At 37.6% G+C, this 22207-nt stretch overlaps 1 protein-coding gene across 2 annotated transcripts in view; it reads left to right on the top strand.

Annotated features, from left to right (window-relative positions):
• The first annotated feature begins 1408 nt into the window (after positions 1 to 1408).
• Positions 1409 to 22207, top strand: part of LOC103062393 (sodium channel protein type 1 subunit alpha) — a 63107-nt gene continuing 42308 nt past the window's right edge. Inside the window, exons 1-9 of one of the 2 annotated variants that reach the window (XM_088145189.1) lie at positions 1409 to 1672; positions 8357 to 8475; positions 11753 to 11842; positions 12598 to 12726; positions 14201 to 14292; positions 15317 to 15577; positions 20047 to 20110; positions 21076 to 21217; positions 21363 to 21569. In XM_088145189.1, coding sequence (XP_088001315.1) covers positions 1409 to 1672; positions 8357 to 8475; positions 11753 to 11842; positions 12598 to 12726; positions 14201 to 14292; positions 15317 to 15577; positions 20047 to 20110; positions 21076 to 21217; positions 21363 to 21569 — 1368 coding nt within the window. Of the gene's footprint in view, positions 1673 to 8356; positions 8476 to 11752; positions 11843 to 12597; positions 12727 to 14200; positions 14293 to 15316; positions 15596 to 20046; positions 20111 to 21075; positions 21218 to 21362; positions 21570 to 22207 lie in introns of those variants that run through there. The other variant, XM_088145190.1, reaches the window with a different exon arrangement.

Here is a 22207-nt window from a genome sequence, read left to right as displayed (position 1 = left end):
ATGATAATATGTTGTATTCTTCTTAGGCGCATTTCCAAAATAGTATATTTAAAAGAAATAAAACCATCTGCTTGTATACTGCTTTTTACAACTGCAGTGACCTTGGGTACTCAGGAATACTAGCCTGTAGGAGCTAAATATATTAGGGTTGTATTGTTGCTAATGAAAATATGCTCTTCTCCATGTATCAACTTGATATGCTTTTTTTTTTAATGGCTGCATCAAATAAAGAATATAACATCCAATGGCCCCCCACACACACACACTTTCTAACCTAATTCTGAAGACCACAGATAAATCCTGCTGAAAGCAAATGCAGGGAGAAATAGCTGAATGGAACCCTTTTGTAATTAACTACTGTTGTTTAATTAACTAATTTTTCCTTTGGGCTTCTATAGTGGAACAACTTTCTCATATTTTATAATTAATAAAATACTGTTTGCAGTGAAAGCCTGTTTGAATATCCTGAGATAGCACAATCCTTCAGGTTGCTTGCAGCGTAAAAATGATCAGCTTTTAGAATGGGCCTTTGATAGAAGCGGAGTCAGGAAGCAGCTAGGTTCATATCTACTATTCATTGATTGTTGGGAGTTCCACCAGGCTTCTGAAAGAGCTTCATGGTAGAGTTCTGGTATCTTTTGAAAGCTCCGTATCAAACAGATTCACCAAATTATGTCTTCCCTTCCCGGAATCTTTATGCCAGCAAAAACTTTCTCTAAATAATTTTGACTGGTCAGGCCATCATTAGGCCACCAAAAACTACAAAAGTTTGCAAACCCCTTATTTTTGCATGAAACAGAAAAACATAAAATTATGATATATAGGTTTGATATATCATAAAATTATGATATATAGGTTTGATATATCATAAAATTATGATATATAGGTTACAACATTGTATAAACAATGTTGTAACTATGGAGTATGAGGTTAATTTACATTTATACTTATAACTGCTGTAAAAGAGCATTAGAAGTCATTTCTTTTTTTTTCTCTTCTTTGTTGTCTGCACTTTTTTCCTTGTTCTTTTCTTATTTCTTTTGTATCCTCACTTTATTCTAAATGTTAGTTTTTGTTATTTTATCTTCTGTTTTAAAATTTTAATGAAGTTCTATAAAAAAAACTACAAAAGTTTGCCAGTGGGGAAAAACCAGCTAACAATCCTATCAGCTTATAAGAATTCCCATCAAAAGTAGACAATTTGAATATTTAAAGTCTTCATTTTGTGAGTCTAAAGATGTAATTATTTTCTTGCATATTGTGTGAGCTTAATGAAGATGTGATAATTTTTTTTTTATTCACTCCTTGGTCACCTTTGGATTTTAATCTTCTTTCTTGTTTTTCTCTTTCCTTCAGTACTTCCTTATGCAAGAGAATAACTAGTAATTAAAATGTGCAGGATGACAAGATGGAGCAGCCAGTGCTTGTACCACCAGGTCCGGACAGCTTTCACTACTTCACTAGAGAGTCTCTTGCAGCTATTGAACAACGCATTGCTGCAGAAAAGGCCAAGCAGTCCAAACAAGACCATAAAGACGATAACGAAAATGGCCCAAAACCAAGTAGTGACTTGGAGGCTGGCAAATCGCTGCCATTTATTTATGGTGACATCCCTGCTGGAATGGTCGCTACTCCCCTGGAAGACCTGGATCCATTTTATGTTAATACAAAAGTGAGTGTTTCATATTGTCTTTTGCATCACCCATTTCTCTCCTATTGATGTCTGCTCTGATAGTCTCCCTTTCCCTCTGCTCAAGTTTTCTGCAGTCAATATATAATCTGCAGTTTGCACAAGATTCCCTTTGAGATCTCTACAACTGGTGATATACATCTATATTTTTGGTTATGAAGAATTGTTACACTGCATAATTTTTTATTCTGGATGGGAAAGTGATCCTAACAAATCACTGAAAATGCATATTTCAAAGATGACTAAGAAAGTTACTCAGCAAAATAAAAAGAGATCAAAATGAGTGAGTAATGTTAGAAGACATCCATAAATGAGTCTGTTTTATATTAGATTATTTGTAAGTGAAATTGGTCCCTTCTGAAAGATGGAGATTGTGCTGCTCTGAGATTGGCACAGAGGCCCAGGCTTTTGTGCTGCTACTGAATGCCAGGGTGGCCTCCTTTATCAGTGATTTAATAAGGATGAGAGGGCTGACTTGGTGTGTATTACTGAGAACTGGCTAGGTGGGGGGGGGTTTGCCCTCTCTGAAATGTGCTCCACCCTTAGGGCAGAGGTGGTGGAGAAGCTATGGTAATCTGGGTTACTCTGGTGGCTTTCAGAAGTGCTGCCCTGCAGATAAGTGGATAAAAGATCCTGTTTGTTAAGTTCTACAGGGATCAGTTGGGATTGTTGCTGTTGTACCAGCCTCCCTGCTGTGTTGCAATCTCCCTGCCTGAGCTCTTTGACTTTGTGGCTGGGCTGGTGGAGTTCCCCAGGCTTATGTTCTTGGGGAGCTTCCACTTGTCTTCTCTGGGAGTGGAGTCTGAGGTAGCTTGGGAGCTCATGGTCACCATGACAGCCATGGACTGACCTAGGTCATTGAGGGTGCAACATGTAATGATGGTCACTTGCCAGATCTGGTTTTTGTGTCGGAGCAGTGGTGTGATATGAAATTGGAGGAGATCACCACTGCTCCCCTGTCATGGTCAGATACTGTCTGATTGCCCTGGAGCACCTTGGTGTGCTCTATTTGATTAGTCTACCCCAGGCAACTAATGGACCCTACAGGGTTTCAGAGGAGCTTGGGGTTTTTCCTGAAGGTCTGGTGCACAGTCCTACTGAAGCCTTAGTTGCTACTTGGAATGAGAGGGCTGCTGGGCTTTGGATCAGATTTCCCTCTTCTTGTGGATTCCAGACTCCCCTTGGTTTACTGAGGTGCTGAGAAAGATGAAAGATGCCTTGAGCACTAAAGGACAACAGGGAGTGAATCCAACCAAATGTGAGTTAGAGCCATTATTCAGGCCTACCTCATGGCAGCAAGGGTGGCAAAACTTCCATATTTTCCCATACTTATTGTATCCACCCATCATCTCTGTTTAGTGACTGAAGTTTTTCATCAAGCTGCTGTGAGGAATATGCGAGACATCTGTCAGATAAAGTCAGATTTGCTCCATGTTGGAGTTAAGCCTTGAGGCAGGTCCTGCAGAGCTTTATTGAGGCCCAGTCTTACTGGTTATCTGGGATGAATTTAATCCTGTTAGTCCTGAAGGCCAGGGTCAGGGTTCTTGGAACTGTTAGCATGGCCACTTGTGTGCTGAACCCATGTCCTTCCTAGCTAGCTAAGGCTTCCAGGGAGACAACATGCAGTTGGATACCAATGGTGGTGAATTCATCCTTGAGAGAGGGGGTGGTCCTGCTGCTACTTATATTTTATCCCCTCCTCAAGATGCCATTACTAGATCCAACCATTTTGGATGTCCTATCTGGATTATCTGGATCCTTTTCAGTCAGGTTTCAGACCTGGATATGGGACTGAAATGGCATCACTCATACTTGGGATGACCTCTGGCAGGAGTGGGATGGGAGCAGTGCATCCATCCTTACTCTCCTTGATCTCTCAGCAGCTTTTGATACCATCAATCAAGGTATCTGTCTGGACTGACTTCAGGGGTTAAGAATGGGAGGCACAGTTATATGCTTGTTTTTTTCTTTCCTTCAGGACCAGTTCCAGTTGGTTTTTATGGGGGGGGAGGTCTATCCCACAGCCCCTTCTCTGTGGGGAAACATAGGGCTTGATGCTCTCCCCACTCCTGTTTAACCTCTACATGAAGCCACTGGGTGAAGTCATCCAACAGCATCTACATCTCTGCCCCAGGCCAACCAAGTGATTCTGTAGAGGTTCTCTCCCAGTGTCTGGAGGCTGTGGGGGTCTGGATGGGGAAGAACAGGCCTCAGCTCACCCCTCGCAAGATTGAGGGGCATTGGGTTTTAGGGTCCCCTGGATCCAGTGTTTTTCCATATTTTGTTCTGGATGGAGTTGCATTACCCCAGACTGAACTAGTGCTCAGTCTGGGGGTTCTCATGGATTCACAGCTCCTGTTTACCTTTCCTGAAGAGCAGGTGGCAGCTATGGCCAGGAGGGCTTTTACACAACTTCAATTTGTGTACCAGTTGTAGTTCAGGAACCACTGCTTATGATTGCTCATACATTAGTCACCTCCTGAGTGGATTACTGCAGTGCACTCTACCTGGGGCTGTCCTTGAAGACCATCTGGAAGCTGCAACTGGTTCAGAATGCAGTGTCAGTTATAGGTGCACCTTAGTACACCTATCTTAACACCTCTGCTCTGTAACTGCACTGACTCCCAGTGTGCTTCTGGTTAGAATTCAAGGTGCTTTTTATCACTTATAAAGCCCTCCATGGCATGGGGCTGGATTATTTGTGGGACCGCCTCACCCTAGCTGTTTCTACCTATCCCACCAAGTCTGATAGAAGGGACACACTCCAGATTCACTCAGTTAAAATATGCCATCTAATGGGAAGCGAGCCTTTTCAGTCTCAGCACCTATACTCTGGCACACTCTGCAACCTGAGGTTAGATTTTCCCCAACTGTGCTGGCATTTCACAAAGTGCTGAAGATTTCAGCACATTTTCAGATTTTTCAGCACATTTCACAAAGTGCTGAAGTGCTGAAGCCCTCCAGAGCATGGGGGTTGAAAGGTTAGATGGCCTGTGAGATGTTATTGTTGAGTGTTTATTGGCTTTGTTTTCAGCTACCATTGTAGGTTTTTATCCTTTTGCTAGTTTTTTTCCTATTGTTTTTAATATGTCATTAGCTGCCCAGAATTGCATTTGCAAGATGGGAAATCATGTAAATCGATTAAATAAATAAATAAACTCACCTTAGTTGTTCACACCATCAAGTGATGCTAGGGAAGCTGAGTCAATTGAATATTCCCTCAGAGCCTATTCAAGAGAAAGCTGCAAAAATAGTTTTATAACACTTTACTTAAAGCCATTGGTTTGAATGACTGCCTCTGGGGTTTCCTGTCCTAACTGAACCCTCCTGTTGCACTTTGCGGCCATCCCTTTTCCCCTCCCAGGCCTTCATAACAACATGAGGTGAGGAGCAGCATTGCCACTTCCTCCATATAGTGGCTGATCAGGGGGTTCACATAATGGTACCTTGCAAGAGGAGAAAAGGGTATAGGAACTAAGTGGTTGATTGTTTTTGGGCTCCCAGTCAGAAGGAGAGTTCTTTGGCTCAAGGAGAGGACGGAGAGGACACTTGCTGAGCAGCACAAAAATAGTTGTGGGGATCGGAAGTCACTTTCTGTTTCATCTTTCTGTCTATTCTCACTATTTTAGTTTTTGTCTTTTTCTTTTGGTTCTATCTTCTCTCTTTTCTGTACTTTCTGATTTGTATTTTATGTGCTTTTCATATATCTTAATAAAAGTTTTAATAAAAAAAATAGTTGTGGGGGCAGTCAGCGGCCATATAGAAAGGGATATACTTTAACTGGAAGCTCATCTGACCTAGAATTTTCTAATATTAATGTATTATATCCCATGGTGGCATTTGTATAAGTGCCAATTTTTTGGAGCTGAGTTTGTGATAAATGTGGACTTTGAGCTGGTTTTGTGTAACTGCTTCATTATGGATGTAATGTAAAGTACATGTGAGTTGGGGCCCTCTCTTGATGAGACTTTCACTTGACTCGCCTGCCCCTATTTAATTGTATATGTTGCTCCTAACACAGATCTATATCATATTGCTGTTTTAAGTTCCCAGGATAACAGAAGATACATGAATCACTGCCTAAGAGTTTAACATTTGATTCTATGTATATGGTAACTGACAATGTATGTACTTTCAGCCTGTGTAACTCTTCATGCACCTGGTAGAGGGGCAAAGCACTTTTCTATAGACCAAATAATGCTATCAATTTCTCTTTCAATTTCTCTTAAAAATGTCCAAATTTTTCTGATTCTTTTGATCACTTAGCTGAATTATGTACTGATAATTGTTATTCTATATAAAGAACAAGTCTTTCATATGGTTTGGTTTTTGACTTTGGAAGTTCACATTGAGTTTATTGTTTAGACACAAACTTTTAGCCCCAGAGATGCATGGCGTAGTTTACAGAAAATGAACTTCCTGTACAGATAGAGCAACATTTTTTCCCTCTAGCTACTGTAGTTGCTTATGTGTAGTTTTCTGCTCCATCAGATAGTCTTTCTTCTCCTTCACCCCTGACTTCATGCATCAGGATTAATAATCTGGAATAATTATATTTAATTCTTGAGTTGACTCTGCCCCATGGATTTTTGATATTCCACTATTTTAAAATCATTCCCCATGAGACAATGTGTCCACCTCACCCCCCACTTAACCACACTAGATTCTGCTGCTTTTTTTACATTTTGAGTAAAACAGCCAGGCAAAGCTTTGAAAAGTAAAATCTTCACACTAAATCAATACCTAAGATGGTGAAGCTATTTATATAAAGGTGAAGTTTATGTAGTTGTTTACATTTATACCTCACTAAAAGGGGCTAATAGCTGTTAAACATAAATTTAAAATATACAAAAACATTTTATCCAGATACAACTTACTTTCCACAAAGACCAAATAAAAACAAGAGCCTGCTAAAATTAAACAAAGAACAATTGATAATCAATGCAAGAGGCCTAAATGTCTGTCTAAAGAAAGCAGGTTTTGCCTGCTGCCCAAAGGCCATCAAAGAAGGAACTAGAGAAGCTCACTCAAAAGTGAGTTTGGAATTTGTGTGGGAGTCAATCAAAAAGCAACAAAACTACAAACTAGTTAGTTTAATGTCTGCATCAGGGAAGTTAATAGATTGTCATGCAATAGTCTGCAGACACTCAGAAACAAATACTACTATTACCAAGAACCAGTATGGGTCTGTCAAAAGCTGTCAGGTCAGTATCTCTACTCTGATAGAGTGACTAGTTTGGTATACGGAAGGAACGCTATGCATTTTAATTTAAGTAAAGTGATATTCATGATATTCTTGTGGGTAAGATGAATAAATGTGAGCTAGAGGTTATTGCAGTCCAATGAATTTGCAGCTAATTGAACAACCATCTTCAAATGGTTCTTGTAAAAGTTCTGCATTGACCTGAAAAGAGGAATTAAGTGGGATCTTCCAGACCTCCATTTTGGCTTTGTGCTATTCAACAATTTTATAAATGATTTTGAGGATGAGATGAAAGGGAATGCTGATGACAAATCTAGGGGGAATACTAAACACTAAGAGGAGAACATCATAATTCAAAATAAACTTGGCAAGCTTGAGCATTGGATTAGATCCAACTGTATGATATTCAACTGTGACAAATAAGGTCCTATATCTGGGTAGGAAAACTCAAATGCATAGATATAGTATTGGAAAAACTTTGTTGTGTGGCAGTACATGTAAGAAGCATTTTAGAATGCTAGTGAACCACTAGAAAGTGTATACAAGCAAGAAGCATGAGCTAAACATGTCAGTGGGCTGCACTCCAAGAAGCATTACATCCAAATCATGGGAGGTCATAGTTCCATTGACCTCTGCATTGTAGAAGGTAATTGAGTACTGCATGCAGTTCTGAGCACCACACTTTAAAAAACAACCATATATTAGAGAAGCCAGACAGCGTTCAAGGGAAAGTACCAGGATGATAAAGGATGTGTAAATTAAAATTTGAGAAATGATTAAAGGAGCTGGGCATGTTTAGCTTGCAGTAGAAGACTTTGGGGGGGGGAAGGACATTAGAGAAGAAGCATGTCACTTTCAAGGGGGCACAGCCTATTCTTTGTTGAAAGTTAGGCTAGGACAATGGGTTGGAATTAAGTGAATGAAGATTGAGGCTGAATATTAGAAGGAACTTTCCTGACAGTGGCTGCTGGTAAGCAATAATCTAGCTAGAACTTTTCAAATGGAGACAGCAGGGTTAGACTAGATGACTGATAAGGTTCCTTCCAATTTACATACTCTTTGATATTATGTTTCCATGCCATGGCCAAAGGAATTACAGGGAGTCTCCAAGTTAGTTATCCCAGCTTACGGATAGCTCATAGTTAAGAACAGAGCCTATTGTAGCAAAATTTGAGCTAAGTACACAATGGTTCAAGTTAAATACACAATACTACTTATACAGTATTATACAATTTCCTAGCTAACATAGAAATTTGACTTAAGGACAGACCTTGAGAACGGAACTCATTCTTAAACTGGGGACTACCTGTATTGTTTATACAGTAAATAATAACAAGTCTCTTTACTAGAAAAGTCAGTGAAAGGATGTCTGGATTTTCCTCACTGGAAAAAGCGAACACAGAAAAATTAATATAACATTGCATATGTTTACATTGCTTTCACTTTTTCTTTTTTTCTTCCAGACTTTTATAGTATTGAATAGAGGGAAGGCAATTTTCCGATTCAGTGCCACCCCTGCCCTGTACATTTTAACTCCTTTCAACCCTCTTAGAAAAATAGCTATTAAGATTTTGGTACATTCATATCCTTTTCAAGTGGTTGTTATCAAGTAGTTTTCTAGTTTTTTCAAGATAGCAATTTACTACTATACCTTGTTATTTTATACCTTTTTCTATATTGTTAGGCTGAAGAGGAAGTTGTTCCAAACTATTTAACTGTATAATTAAAATCTAAAATTCATGGAAATGCAGAGGACAAATGTCCATAGAATACTCAAATAAGCAAATGGCCTTAAGAGCCTGGTGCATTCTGGGAATGAGCACTGGTGGTCCCATAATTCAGTGATGTGGCTGCTTTTGATTCTCTTTATGAAATACCCTGCTATGAAGTACTGGCCTGCAGTGTAAAAACAATTTGAAAATTGGGTGTATTCTTATGCCAGGATGCTTCAAGGATGCTGATTTTGCTATTCTGTTTAAACTTCCAATTCTTTGATGGACTTCAAGCACAGTCAAGAGTGTTTGAAAATTTCTCAGCATTTTGCATTACTACAGTAGTTTAAAAGAGTTGTCTTGTACAGGTATACTCTGTAGTAAGTTTAATGGATTCTGAAGATCTAGGTAAGTGATTACAGAATCACAGTCTAAATTATCTAAATATATTAAAGTCTTAGATCCTAAAATTTATCTACTATAATTTATCAATGGTAAACTGGAAAAGATTGCATTAAACCATTGTCCTATATATGTTTTTTCACCTTTTCACTAAACATAGTTTGGATTCTACTATAAGGCAGTTAAGTCAGGCAATAAGTCATTATTCCTGGGGATTTTTCCTAGAAATTGGATGTTAGGCATCTTAACAAGAAAAAGCTTGGAAAAAGCTAATATAAGATCAAAGAAATTACTGAACATGATAATTAAATATTCTAGTTCTTTGCATATGATATAAAATAAGGAATTTTGGTATTTTCTGTATTATATATTCAGATTTCTGTTTTCAATGTCTGAATGGTATGACTATTAGTCAGAAACAGATAGTTTACAAGTTTGTTGGACAGATTTGTCATACATATAGCCTAGTATCAATGTTTCTCTGCTATTTGATAAAGTAATGGAATATCATTAGGCAAAAAATATTTTATAGAACTGAGTGCAAAGAGTACTTTTTTTTTTTTTGGCATAATAAAATTCACTAAAGGCTCATCTACATGTCCTGCTTATTCCAGGACAAAAACATCCTACAACCATTTATTGAGGACGTGTGAAACCAACCTGTCCTACCACAAGGGCCATCTCTGCCCATCTTCTGTGTTGAGTGAAAAGTGATATTTTCCACCTTCTGCTGGCACGCACAGTGCTATGAGATCTGTCTCTGGCACTTAATCTTATTGTAGGCAATGAAACTAGGGTACATGGGCATTCAAAAGACTGGTACACTTGTCTTCAGAAATAGCTTTGTTATAGATTGCCAGTGGAGCTCTGCATCTCCAACCTGTCACAGTCAACTTGGAAGCTGGCTAAATCCTTTATCCCAGACCCCCACCCACACTCCCAAGTCTTCACCTCCATACACACCCAAGCATGCCCCAACAAGGAGGTCTTCTACTGCCAATAACTGGGGCCAAAGGAGACATTCTCTATCCAGCATCTCTCCCCTTCGTTGCTTCTTGAATAGAATCCTGATTCTTCTTTGTTGCTAAGGCAAAATTGGGGTTGGAAATACAATTAGGACTTCTCCCACACTGGATATCACCACTTCAGTGCAGATCCAAAGTTTTTGATTCTACCATTTAACCAGGATGATGCAGTATAATAAATAAATGCTTATGTTTTAATATTAATTACACTGGAATATTTTGGCTTAAACCAGAAATATTTAAATATCAAGACTACGTTTCTTTTCTAGAGGACATATATGTTCCTCCTTAGTTGCAAATATAAATATCCAGATGCTGAGGTTGCAAATAATGCATAGCATAGTAGATATGCATGTATCATAGCTCTTCCTTCAGAATGCAGTGCTATTAAAATACTTCATTGAAAATGAATTGATTATGTGCCATCAGTGTGATGTCAACTCTTAGCAGCCACATAGATAGAACTTCTCCAGGATGATCTGTCCCCAACCTGATTCTCCAGAGTTCCCAGTGATGCGCCTATCATTGATATAATTGAGTCTATCTAACTTGCTGTTGGTCAACCTCTTCCTTTCTTTCCTTCCACCTTTTACAGTATTATGGACTTCTCAAGGGGGCTGGGTCTTCCCATAATGTGTCCAAAGAATGATAATTTGAGCTTGAGTGATTTGTTCAGTGATCCATTTGTCTGTTTTCTTGGCTATCCACGTATTCTCAGGAGTCTTCTCCAACATCAAACTTCAAAAGCATCAATACTCTTTCTATCCTGCTTCTTCTAAGTCCAACTTTCGCTTCCATAAAGTGTCACAAGGAAAAATACTGCCTGCACAATTCTGATCTTTGTAGGTACAGACATGGCACAGCATCAGAATATCTTTTCCAAAGCCTTTGTTGCTTTCCTACAAAATACTAATCTACAGCATATTTCTTGACTGTTGGTTCTTTTATTGTTGATAGATGAGATGTTCTAGGATTCCGATTTTCCTAAGCATATTCCATAGATTGACACAATCAACACGACTGAAGGCTTTTCTATAATCAATAGTGACTTCTTTTTTGGTATTCTTTGGCTTTCTCAATTATCCAGCATGCATCAGCAATAATGTCTCTTATTCTTCAGCCTTTTATAAAACCAGCTTGAACATCTGGCATCTCCCTTTCCATATAGGGCTGTAATCTTCATTTGGATGATCTTAAGCATTATTTTCTTAGCATGTGAAGTTAAGGATATGTACAGTGGTTTGCAGTTTTTTTGCTATTGGTATGTAGACTGACATTGACTTCTTCCATTCTTTTGGCCATTCTGTTGTTCTCCAGATTTGCTGGCAAAACTGTGTGGAATATTATCTTCTATTTATTTCAGAAAGCATGATTAGATGCCCTTTAGTATGTATTTTTGTATCCAGATTAGCTATTGATTTTTTATTCCATCTGCAACAGTTTATTAATTATACCTTTTGCCTGTTTCCAAAAATGAAATCAAAACAAATATTCAGAGGTTTGTTGTGGAATGAAATGGAACTTTCTTTCATCTCAATTGCTTTTATTTTACTTATATATGATATAGTCTTGGATCTTTAGAAATTTGTATACTTTGTCCCATAACTGTATTATATTATCTTAGATATATATGTAATAAAAACAGAACAATCTATTAACATTTATTTATTTATAATTGTAAAAAACATTATACTATATGTTCCTTAATAATGTAACCCACATTATTCAGCATGCTCATTATGTGCACTATTTTGACCAACTGCGTATTTATGACCCTAAGTAACCCCCCTGATTGGACAAAGAATGTAGAGTAAGTTCAATATTATTCTTAAATGCATGTTTAAATGTGTTTTTGTGGGATGTAGAAGAGCTTATATAATTAGCTCATATGCATGCTCATGTACAACGTACATACAGCATGGCTGTATCTAGTGAACTTCCATGAGCAAAGATCTGCATGTATCCAATTGATTTATCTCTTTCCATTCCAAAAATCAACCTTGCCGTTCCACTTCACAAACTCTTCCCACAATGTATGTGGGAAGAGTTTGTGAAGTGGCCCCACAAGATGATGTAGGATAGACAGCTTGGAAATAGGCTAGGGTGAGTGATGATTAGCGTATTTACATGTTCAAAAATAGTATGCTTCTGAGCCTCAATGAAGAAAAGGCTACCATCTTTATACTATGGTTGCAATAACCCTGATGACTTCTAGCTTCTCACTTAAAATTTGAGTGGAGACAAGCTTCTTCTTAGAAGTTTCTGCATGCAGGAGGATACAGCAGGGCCTCTTGTGTTCTTGCAGTTACATGTTCTTGCAGGACCATCTCCTGGTAGCATATAATATGGTTTCTTCCCACACATGTTGCCTTAATATCTGGGAAGCAGAGAGTAAAGCATGGGCTTTTTTCTATTGGTACTTTTCATTTCTTCAATAACATGGGAAGGAGTCCCATACCATCCATAAAGGGAGGCATGGTAAAAATCCAGGATGGCAATTCTGACATAATTGAGTTTTTAAAAACCATTTGCATTAAGAATTAATATGTTGTTTGTTTTTACCAGATATACATTCACAGGAATATATACCTTTGAATCACTTATAAAAATAATTGCAAGGGGCTTTTGTATAGATGGTTTTACCTTCCTCCGAGATCCCTGGAACTGGCTTGATTTCACTGTCATTACGTTTGCGTAAGTTTTCCATTCCTTTCTCTCCCACCCTCTTTTTACTGACACACATTAATAAATATCAATATGCGTACTCTAAGGTAAAATGCAGGAGCATGGAGCCTATTGTAATTAAAATGTGCTTTAATCAATCAAGGATCGAGATAGTGTATTAGAAAATCCAAGTCTTGAACTAATTTATTTTTGCTGGAGAAAATAAAGCAGGGCAGACAAGATATTCTTTTGTCATCATTGGTATTTGTAATTATATACATAATAAAATAATATTTTTCTGTTTATATGGAGAAATAGCCTCATCTGCTATTTTTTTCCTTGCTTGCCTGATTTGATGACAATAATAGTATTATTCTTTTCTTTGTGAATCCTTGTGAGTACATTCATATAGTAACGTATCTGGTACAGTAACTAATAGTATAGAATACATGGTACATTAATAGGGCAGCTGTCCAAGAAGTTATTTCAGACACTGTATATTTCCCCTTTCTAACAGAAAAGAAACCATTTTTTCAAATACCCAAAATTACAAATTAAGTTTCTTGATGTAAGAATGGTTAGATTATTTTCTCTCCTCTTCTCTTCCAATGGACATAAGCCTTTGAGCTTTAGTAGTAGTAAAAAAAAAACAGATTGAAGTCTGATGTCTTTGGGTTTTCAGAGCTGTGGGGAGCAACAGTTTGATTTGTCTTAAAACTTTAGGTAAAATCTGACATGGATTGCACTTAACTCTGATACATTCATGCAGTCCACAAATGTCATCTTAAGACTGAATCTAAGCATTAGAATATATGGCTGTAATGTTTGACCTAATATTGAGATGATGATGATGATGATGATGATGATGATGATGATGATGATGATGATGATGATGATAACGACGACCACCATCATCATCATCCTTCCCCAGTCATTCATTTTTTTTAATACCTGACATGATGAAGAATTTTGGAAAATATGATAGCTTGTGCATTTGTTGTGTCATTTGGGTTGATCTAAATAAAGTCATTGGCCCTTTGTATTTTTGGATTTCTTTTTCTAATGGATCAACGTAGCTTCTGTTGCTTTGTATTTATCTACATAAGTTACTTTGGTTAGAACCATAAATGTTCACACTAAGGTCCCTGTGTACTTATTGGCCTACTGTATAAACTGATCACTATTAAAAGTTCTTAATGGAAGATGTTGCTATTTATTTTTCCCTTAAAGTTACCCAAGGGGTCTTGATGAAGCCCCAAGTAAGTACCCTGAAGTCTGCCTCAATTCTGAATAACTGTGGTTTAATTCTACAGGTATGTAACAGAATTTGTAAACCTAGGCAATGTTTCAGCTCTTCGAACTTTCAGAGTATTGAGAGCTTTGAAAACTATTTCTGTAATCCCAGGTAAGACGTAAGTGGTGTAAGGTGTTAGGTCCCTTGTACCTATCCAACTGTTCCTTTTTATCCTGTCATTGTGTTTGTGTGTGAACTCCCCTATTACAGATATGTGACAGAGTTTGTGGACCTGGGCAATGTCTCAGCGTTGAGAACATTCAGAGTTCTCCGGGCATTGAAAACAATATCAGTCATCCCAGGTGAGAGCTAGGTTAAACCCAGAGGCTGACTCTTGGACTCCATGGGAATTGAAACCACATTTTTTCACCATAAGCCTCGTTGCTTGCTCATTCATCTAAAAGGGCAAAGAAGAAAAAAGCAGGAATCATGTGTTGAAAGAAATGAATCTTGTGATCCTTTGCTTTTTGCCATTTGCTTGTTCATTTTTGAAATCAGCCTTTGCGTTTAACACATTGTTGCATGACATGCTGCAGAACATGGCCTGTGTGATTTACATCATAGAATGTCAAGCTTTGAGGTCAAGCTGTGACAAAAGCATAACCATGTGATCTTGGTTTAGCCATGTCTTTTTTTACCTGCAAAATGGAAAATGTTTGTCCTTAGTACTTTAATGGAGGTTAATGTCTGATTCGCTATTGGGCATCTTGAAATATCTGAAATTTGTCACATATAAAAGAGTAAGATATGTAAGAGAGGAGAAAGAGAGAGAGCATGTGTGCATAGGAGACTATCATTTTTTTCAATTTTAGTTTCTTCTACTACCTTAATTTAATGGAAGGGAAGAATTAGGTGTTATAAACCTGATGGTTTGGGTCAAGAGAAGTTGGCAGCTAAAAAAAAGCCATTAATCCATTCCAATCCATATGCCTAAATGTGTTTTTGCTGGAGCAAACTGCACTGATAGCCGCAGTCCTTCCTTTGGTGTAACATGCTTAGGCTTAGTGTGATTGGAAGATTTCCTCTGTGAGGGAAAAGCATGATAGCACAATCACTTGTTTTATCATTAAAACAAGTTATTCTTTGTTTAACGAAGCACAATACATTTTCATCCACAATTTCAAGGAGCATACACTTCTGGGCCTCATCCTCACAAAATACATTGTCACAAGTGACAGAACCATTTAAAATGTTAGTTCACAAACCAATAGTACCATTGATTTGAGCTTCTGCATGAGAGTTTCTTTAACATTACTGGGGTCACCATTTTGTTCTGTTTTTTCATCTGGTTTTGCAGTTGTTCTGATGATGTTCTTCTGCTTCCAGGTCTGAAGACAATTGTGGGAGCTCTCATTCAATCTGTGAAGAAGCTGTCTGATGTGATGATTCTGACGGTGTTTTGTCTGAGTGTCTTTGCTCTCATAGGACTCCAACTGTTCATGGGGAACTTGAGGCATAAATGTTTGTTTTGGAATCCACCAAATTCTACAGATTCCAATGATACCGATCTATTTAATACTACATTTGGAGAAAACAGTACACTGAATATTACCCCATTTGACTGGAACGCATACATACAAGATGAAAGTAAGAATATAAGTTTATCCTTTTTTTTTCTAATGGCATTCCTTGATATTGTACAGTTATGGTTCAGATTTATTGACAGTGTTACGACACAATGAGATGGAAGCTGCTATACCCTACCCAATTATGGAATTCCTCCCACCCCCATCCTCCCAGGCTACTTGGCTTGATTTAGCTAAGCCATGTTCTTTACTGTCTTAAACTGGCCATTATGAAAATCAGTGAGGGATGTTTCTTTGAACATTATATATTTTATTTTTGAAAGACATGTCAGTGCTCATGTTATAAACATTAATGCTAGGGTAGTACGCAATGCCATTTAAAATCAGAATGAAAATAAATATGCAATAAAGTGGTGAACTCTCAAAATGGAAGACTGTTGCCTTTGCCCTCCCCCCGGACCCATAAATGCAGTAACTGTGCCAGCTCTGTGAAAGATAAAGAAAAAGCCATTATTATTCTTGGAGGAGCAGAGGAATAGGATTGCTGTTTTGAAAAAGATGAACCTGTTGAACCACAAAGTTGATTTAGGGTGATTCCACTGTTGATCACATTGAAGCAGCATTGTATAGTCTCATAAAACTCTGGCCCCCAAATGGGAATAGATTGAGGGTGGAAGTGGAAGTCTGTAAGTGAACCAATTAACCAAAGTCATTTCCAAGCATATTGGCTTCATATAAACCAGAGAACCAGATACCTTTCTTTCATAACTCTTCCTTGGTAATCTAGGAACACTCAGTGTCTTGCCAACTAATCTATCTCATTGGCACATTGGGAACTTAAAAATGGGTGGGGTATGCTTTCTGTCCTCAGCATGCACAATAGTGTCACATACTCCAACACAAGTATACATACCGTGCACCACACACAATCAGAGTAAAGATTTTCTTCACTTCTTTTTCCCCATTTCTACCTGTTTTCCGCCTCCCTTATATTTGCAGCAGCTGGGCAGTGGAGAGGGAAAAATGACAGATCACTAAATTTGGTTGAGTGGCCAGCTGTTATACCAAAGATTACAAAGGGCTATTGGTGCCAAAAGACTCAGTGACTCAGTGCAGAAAGAGGCCAAATCCAAATAAACTTTCTGCATATCAGCACTTGCAGGTGATCCCTAAGCATTCATTGAGGAGTCTAGGGTATCAATTTGTCTTTTTGTGCATACTCCTCCTGCTTTACATGGAGTTCCAGTTTTTATCCATAGCCATCTGACCTGATTCCAAATATTTATTATAGTTGTCCTTGGTGTTATTTTATCATTCTTTTTCTTATCATTATTAAAGTGGTATCTATGATTTTTTCAATTATAGCTATAGAGAAGACAACTGAAGTATAAAAAGCAGAAGGGCACAAATCCTGTAACAAAAATACAGTAAATACAACATACTGGCTTTGGTTAGAATGGTTCATCCAGCTTTTTCATTCAGAAAAATAACTTAGAACAATAGCCTTCAGGTCTTGTTAATTATGATTGCTTTTTTCCCATGGGAGTAACCAATTTCTAGGAGAAATCAATATTTTGTAGGCACTTTCTTGATTGATTGATTGATTGATTGATAGATTGATAATGTGCTATCAAGTTCAACTTTTAGAGACCACATAGATAGATAGATTTTCTCGTTGACAATCTGTCCCTAACCTGGTCTTTCAGGTCTTCCAATGGTGCCCCCATCACTACTATAACTGAGTCTATCCACCTTGTTGCTGGTCATCCTCTTTTCCTCTTTTCTTCCAGCTTTCCCAGCATCAGAGCCTTCTCCAGAGAGCTAGATCTTCACATAATGTGTCTGAAGTAGGATAATTTGAGCCTGGTCATTTGTACCTCAAGCGAGAACTCTGGGTTGATTTGTTCAATGATCCATTGGTTTGTTTTCTTGGCTGTCCATGGTATTCTCAGGAGTCTTCTCCAACACCAAAATTCAGAAGCATCAATACTCTTTCTATCCTGCTTCTTCAAAGTCCACCTTTTATTTCCATAGAATGTCACAGAGAATACCATGGTTTGCAAGATTCTGATGTTTGTATGTATAGATACATCACAGCATTGGATTATCTTTTCCAAGCCCTTCATGGCTGCTGTTCCAAGTGCTAGTCTATGCCGTATTTCTTGACTGCTTGTTCCTTTACTGTTGATGGTTGATTCTAAGAGACAGAAGTTATCCACCACTTCTGTATCTTCACTGTCAGTTCTAAGGCTGGTTGTTCTACCTGCTGTCATTAGTTTGGTGGTCTTATATAAATATAATTTTAGTCCCATTTTTTCACTGTGTTCCTTGACTTTTATTACTAGAGCTTGCAGATCCTTTCCATTTTTGGCTATCAGGGTAGTACTGATGATTCTTCCTCCAATTTTAAAATCACACTAGTCATCTTCCAATCCAGCTTCCCTTATATATTCAGCATATAGGTTGAATAAATAAGGGGAGAGAAATTTTTCTTTTTTTAAAGTAAAGTATTAATTTACTTTAGGATCAACATACTAGACTTTAGATATATTCATTGATACCTGCTTGTAATTTATTGGCTAGATTCACATACTAAGCTAATACATGATTATGAGTGCAACCTGTTGTGTGAATTAATCCAATGTAGTTTACTGTGTTGTGTGAACCTAGCTGATTGTGATTTATTCAGTGAACAACAGGTGAGCACTGTGTAGTGTGTTGTGTAAACCAGAATCATTGATGGCAACTAATAGCCTATGGGCAGATTTTAGCTGCCTGACTGAAGCAGTACCTTTTCTGGTCCCAGTAGTAATATAAGAAGAGAAAGATGATAACATTCCTCCCATTATCTCCACCACCTTATGCCAAGATTCCATAATCTTGTACCTTCTCAGGCAGGTTAATCTGAATTTACCTTAGCAGGGATTACATTAGAAATAAGAGAAAGAAGAAATTTTAAGAAACCAACATGTGTTTGCATGTCAGCTATGCAAGTGATCCTACTGCTTCTGGAGCTAAGATGCCTATGCATACCTCCCCATAGGTCATGGGTTCTCTCTTTCCATTTATGCTTCACTTCATTTCACTTCACTTCACTTCACTTCACTTCACTTCACTTCACTTCACTTCACTTCACTTCACTTCACTTCACTGAAGTTTCCCCAATAAACCATTTCACTGAAGTTTCCCCAATTAACTTGCCCATTAACTCCATGCTCAGTTGGTACTATTGAGGGAAAGCAGTAGTACAGTGGAGGGAAGAAGAGCTTTAATTGACTGCCAAATACAAACAACAGTGACTTTCTTAGAGTTCCTGGCATTAGTGACTTTTCTCTTGATTCAGCTAATCTGCGTGTTGCCTGTCTTTATTATCCTATTTAAGCCCCTATGGTCTATTCTCTCATGTTTTTGACAGCTGGCACTTCCCATCTTTAAATCTAGCCCAAACCTAGCTGCTGCCTGCATGAATGGGTTAGGAAGAAAAGTTCTTTAAAGAATTATCAGCTCTTTGATTTTTGGGGCTTTTCTCCTGGTTTCTTTTTGCCTCCCTATACTAGGATAAAAAATGTCTAATGAGGTTGGAAATAAAAATGAAAAATGGTGGGAGGAGATCAGCCTAATTGTTTATAATAAAATTGTTCTTCAATGTTTCTCACATCTGTGGAGTTAAGCATTTGGAGGATGCTACTGAGATCAAGAGGTTGGGAAAAATTGACCTTTCAGTCAAAAATCAAGCTCATTTGCAACTCAAAAGCAGTGGCACCTCCCAAATAGGTTTACAACAGCTCTAAGAGGGTCAGACCTGCCAGGTTTGCAAAGTTTTATTTTACTTCTTAAGTGTCACTGCAAATACTTCTTAGGCAATAGTGAGTTGAAAATAATCAACTTGTCTAATCTCTGCATGCTTTTGCCAAGGTTGGAAAACAGAGTGAAAGTAAACTTGGCCTCTCGCTACTGCAAAATTAGGCTTGCAAGGCCTCTAGATTTATATTAGATTTTTTAAAGATTTTTTTTATCCCACCTTTATTGTTTTTTATAAATAACTCAAGGTGGTGAACATACTAATACTCCTTCCTCCTTCTGTTTTTTCCATGACAACAACCCTGTGAGGTGGGTTGGGCTGAAACAGAGGGACTGGCCCAAAGTCACCCAGCCGGCTTTCACGCCTAAGGCAGGACTAGGACCCATTGCCTCCTCCTTTCTAGCCTGGTGCCTTCACCACTAGCCCTACTGAACAGAGCATATGCAGTGGAACCACTTGTAGGCAATAGTATTTGTAATGGTTCCTGTGAGTTAATTTTACATCATGCCCTCATTTTAACCATTCAGTCATGCCTGATATTTATTTAAGTTCCTTGTTCAGTACAGACATTCTGCACGGGTAACTGTAACAATTAGGCATTGTTACTTCACTACTTTTTGTATAGGAATTGCTGGTAGAATTATTACAGGAATGAAGAGTCATTGAACAAAGTAGATACAGACTGGGTTTAGATTGCTTACTCTTTTTAATTTTTTTTTTTCACACAGATAATTTTTATTTTTTGGAAGGACAAAATGATGCTTTGCTTTGCGGTAACAGTACTGATGCAGGGTAAGACCTATTACTGTATTAAGCTTTTAAAATAGCTGCAACAGGTTTTGATATTGGCCTGTACATTATAACTGATTTATTTAAAGTATGTTCTGCTTTACACACTGGGACTGATTTCCTCAGATAAGAGTTTAATTTTTACTAATGTAAATGCTGTTATTATTTAAGTATGTTGAGTTGGAAATAAATAGTTGATTGATTATGTGCCATCAAATAATCTTGAACTCCTAGCAACCACATCAGTAGATTCTCTCCATGAATAAATAAATACATAAATAAATAAATAGTAAAGACATGAAAAAGAAGGTAGTGGTGTCATGAGAAATCCAAAATTCCAGTCTATTTCTGAAGCAAATTGCCTCAATAATGAGAAAGAAGCAACAAACATGGAAGGGGAGAAAGTTGCTTAGTTAGCATATGAATATGAATTTATCTAATTTTACATTTTTAAGTGATTTATGAACTGAAAGTTATTTTTCTCTGAATTTTAGAATGCAGTTGGCCAGGAAAAGTTTTTGACCAAAACTCTGCACAAATAAGAAATTCATGAAAATAATAAGACAATGCATTATTTTAATTATTTGCAAAAAAAATGTGTGCATTAAAATTGTAAACCAAAATGAATAGATTTATACTTGAAAAATAAATATTTAAGACAAACTTTTTAAAAAAATCTCAGAGTAATACAGGAATGGATTAAGTTGAAATGAGGAATGGAAAGATGCATAACTGGGGGAATTTGAAACTGATAGATTCACCCATCCAGAGGAACATAGAATTGAAGGTTCCAGCTTGTTAAGGGAGAGGGCAGAGAGTGAACAGGAAGATGGGATACAGCCCTCTGAGAAAGAAAATTGAATCCAGCTCTTCCCTTTGCACTCAGCTATAGGCAAATGTGAATTTAATACATGGTAGGTATTTCACTAGCATTAATGAGTGCCCTTGTATTTATTTGTTTATTTCAGTCAATGTCCAGAAGGCTATTTTTGCATAAAAGCTGGAAGGAATCCAAACTATGGTTATACAAGTTTTGATACGTTCAGCTGGGCCTTCTTGTCTCTCTTTCGATTGATGACTCAGGACTTCTGGGAAAATCTATATCAGCTGGTGAGAGAGAATTATTTAGGTAGCAACATTTTAAGTATACTAATTTCAAAAGAAAAGTTATATGAGTAATCTAAACATAAGTGGCATGATATTGAGTAGCAAATTTGTATATTTGTTTTAAAATATCAACTATTATTTTCCCCAGACTCTACGTGCTGCAGGCAAAACATATATGATCTTTTTTGTCCTGGTGATTTTCTTGGGTTCTTTCTACCTGATCAACTTGATCCTGGCTGTTGTTGCCATGGCCTATGAAGAGCAGAATCAAGCCACCATGGAAGAAGCTGAGCAGAAAGAGGCTGAGTTCCAGCAGATGCTGGAACAGCTGAAAAAACAGCAAGAAGCGGCTCAGGTATATTTTTGATAGGAAATAACTGGCCTTAAATGTACAATAAATAAGCTTATAGAGGAATGTAGCAAATGGAGAGAAGCCTAACAAAAAACTGTTACTCTTTAAAGCAGGATGAGAAACATGACTTTCCAGATGTTGTTGATCTTCAACCACATTCCTCAGTCCAGCCAGCATGACCAATGCTAAAAGTCTATGGCAGTTACATTCCAACAACATCTGGAAAGTCATGCAGCAAAACTATACAGTTCTCATACTTACCTATAGGGTTAGGATTATCTGACAATATTTATCCAATGTTATAATTCTAGTTTACTCACAGAGGAAAAAAAAACTATACAAGATAATAATTCAAAGGCTAGAATGAAAAGGTCAAATTATGGTGTTGCTTGGCTACAATTAGCTCATTTACTGCCTGGAGTTCCCATAAAAAGAAAGAAATGGGACATTTCAAATGAGTTCCAAGTTAATATTATAGCCCACAAGAGAGTTAAAAGAAAGAAATATCCTCATGTACAACCTGATATGTTCATACAAGACTGAAGTACAGGTAGTCCTCATTTAGCAACCACAGTGGCTAAAATGGTCGCTAAGTGAACCACGTGACTGAGAGGGATAGAAGCTACAAAGATTACTGGTTG

The sequence above is a fragment of the Python bivittatus genome, unplaced genomic scaffold (genome assembly GCF_059951505.1).
Source record: "Python bivittatus isolate LINGU-HERP-01145 unplaced genomic scaffold, Pbiv_v1 ctg000480_np1212, whole genome shotgun sequence".
Taxonomy (NCBI): domain Eukaryota; kingdom Metazoa; phylum Chordata; class Lepidosauria; order Squamata; family Pythonidae; genus Python; species Python bivittatus.
Note: the sequence above shows the minus strand (reverse complement) of the source record. Positions and strands in the feature narration are given on the sequence as shown.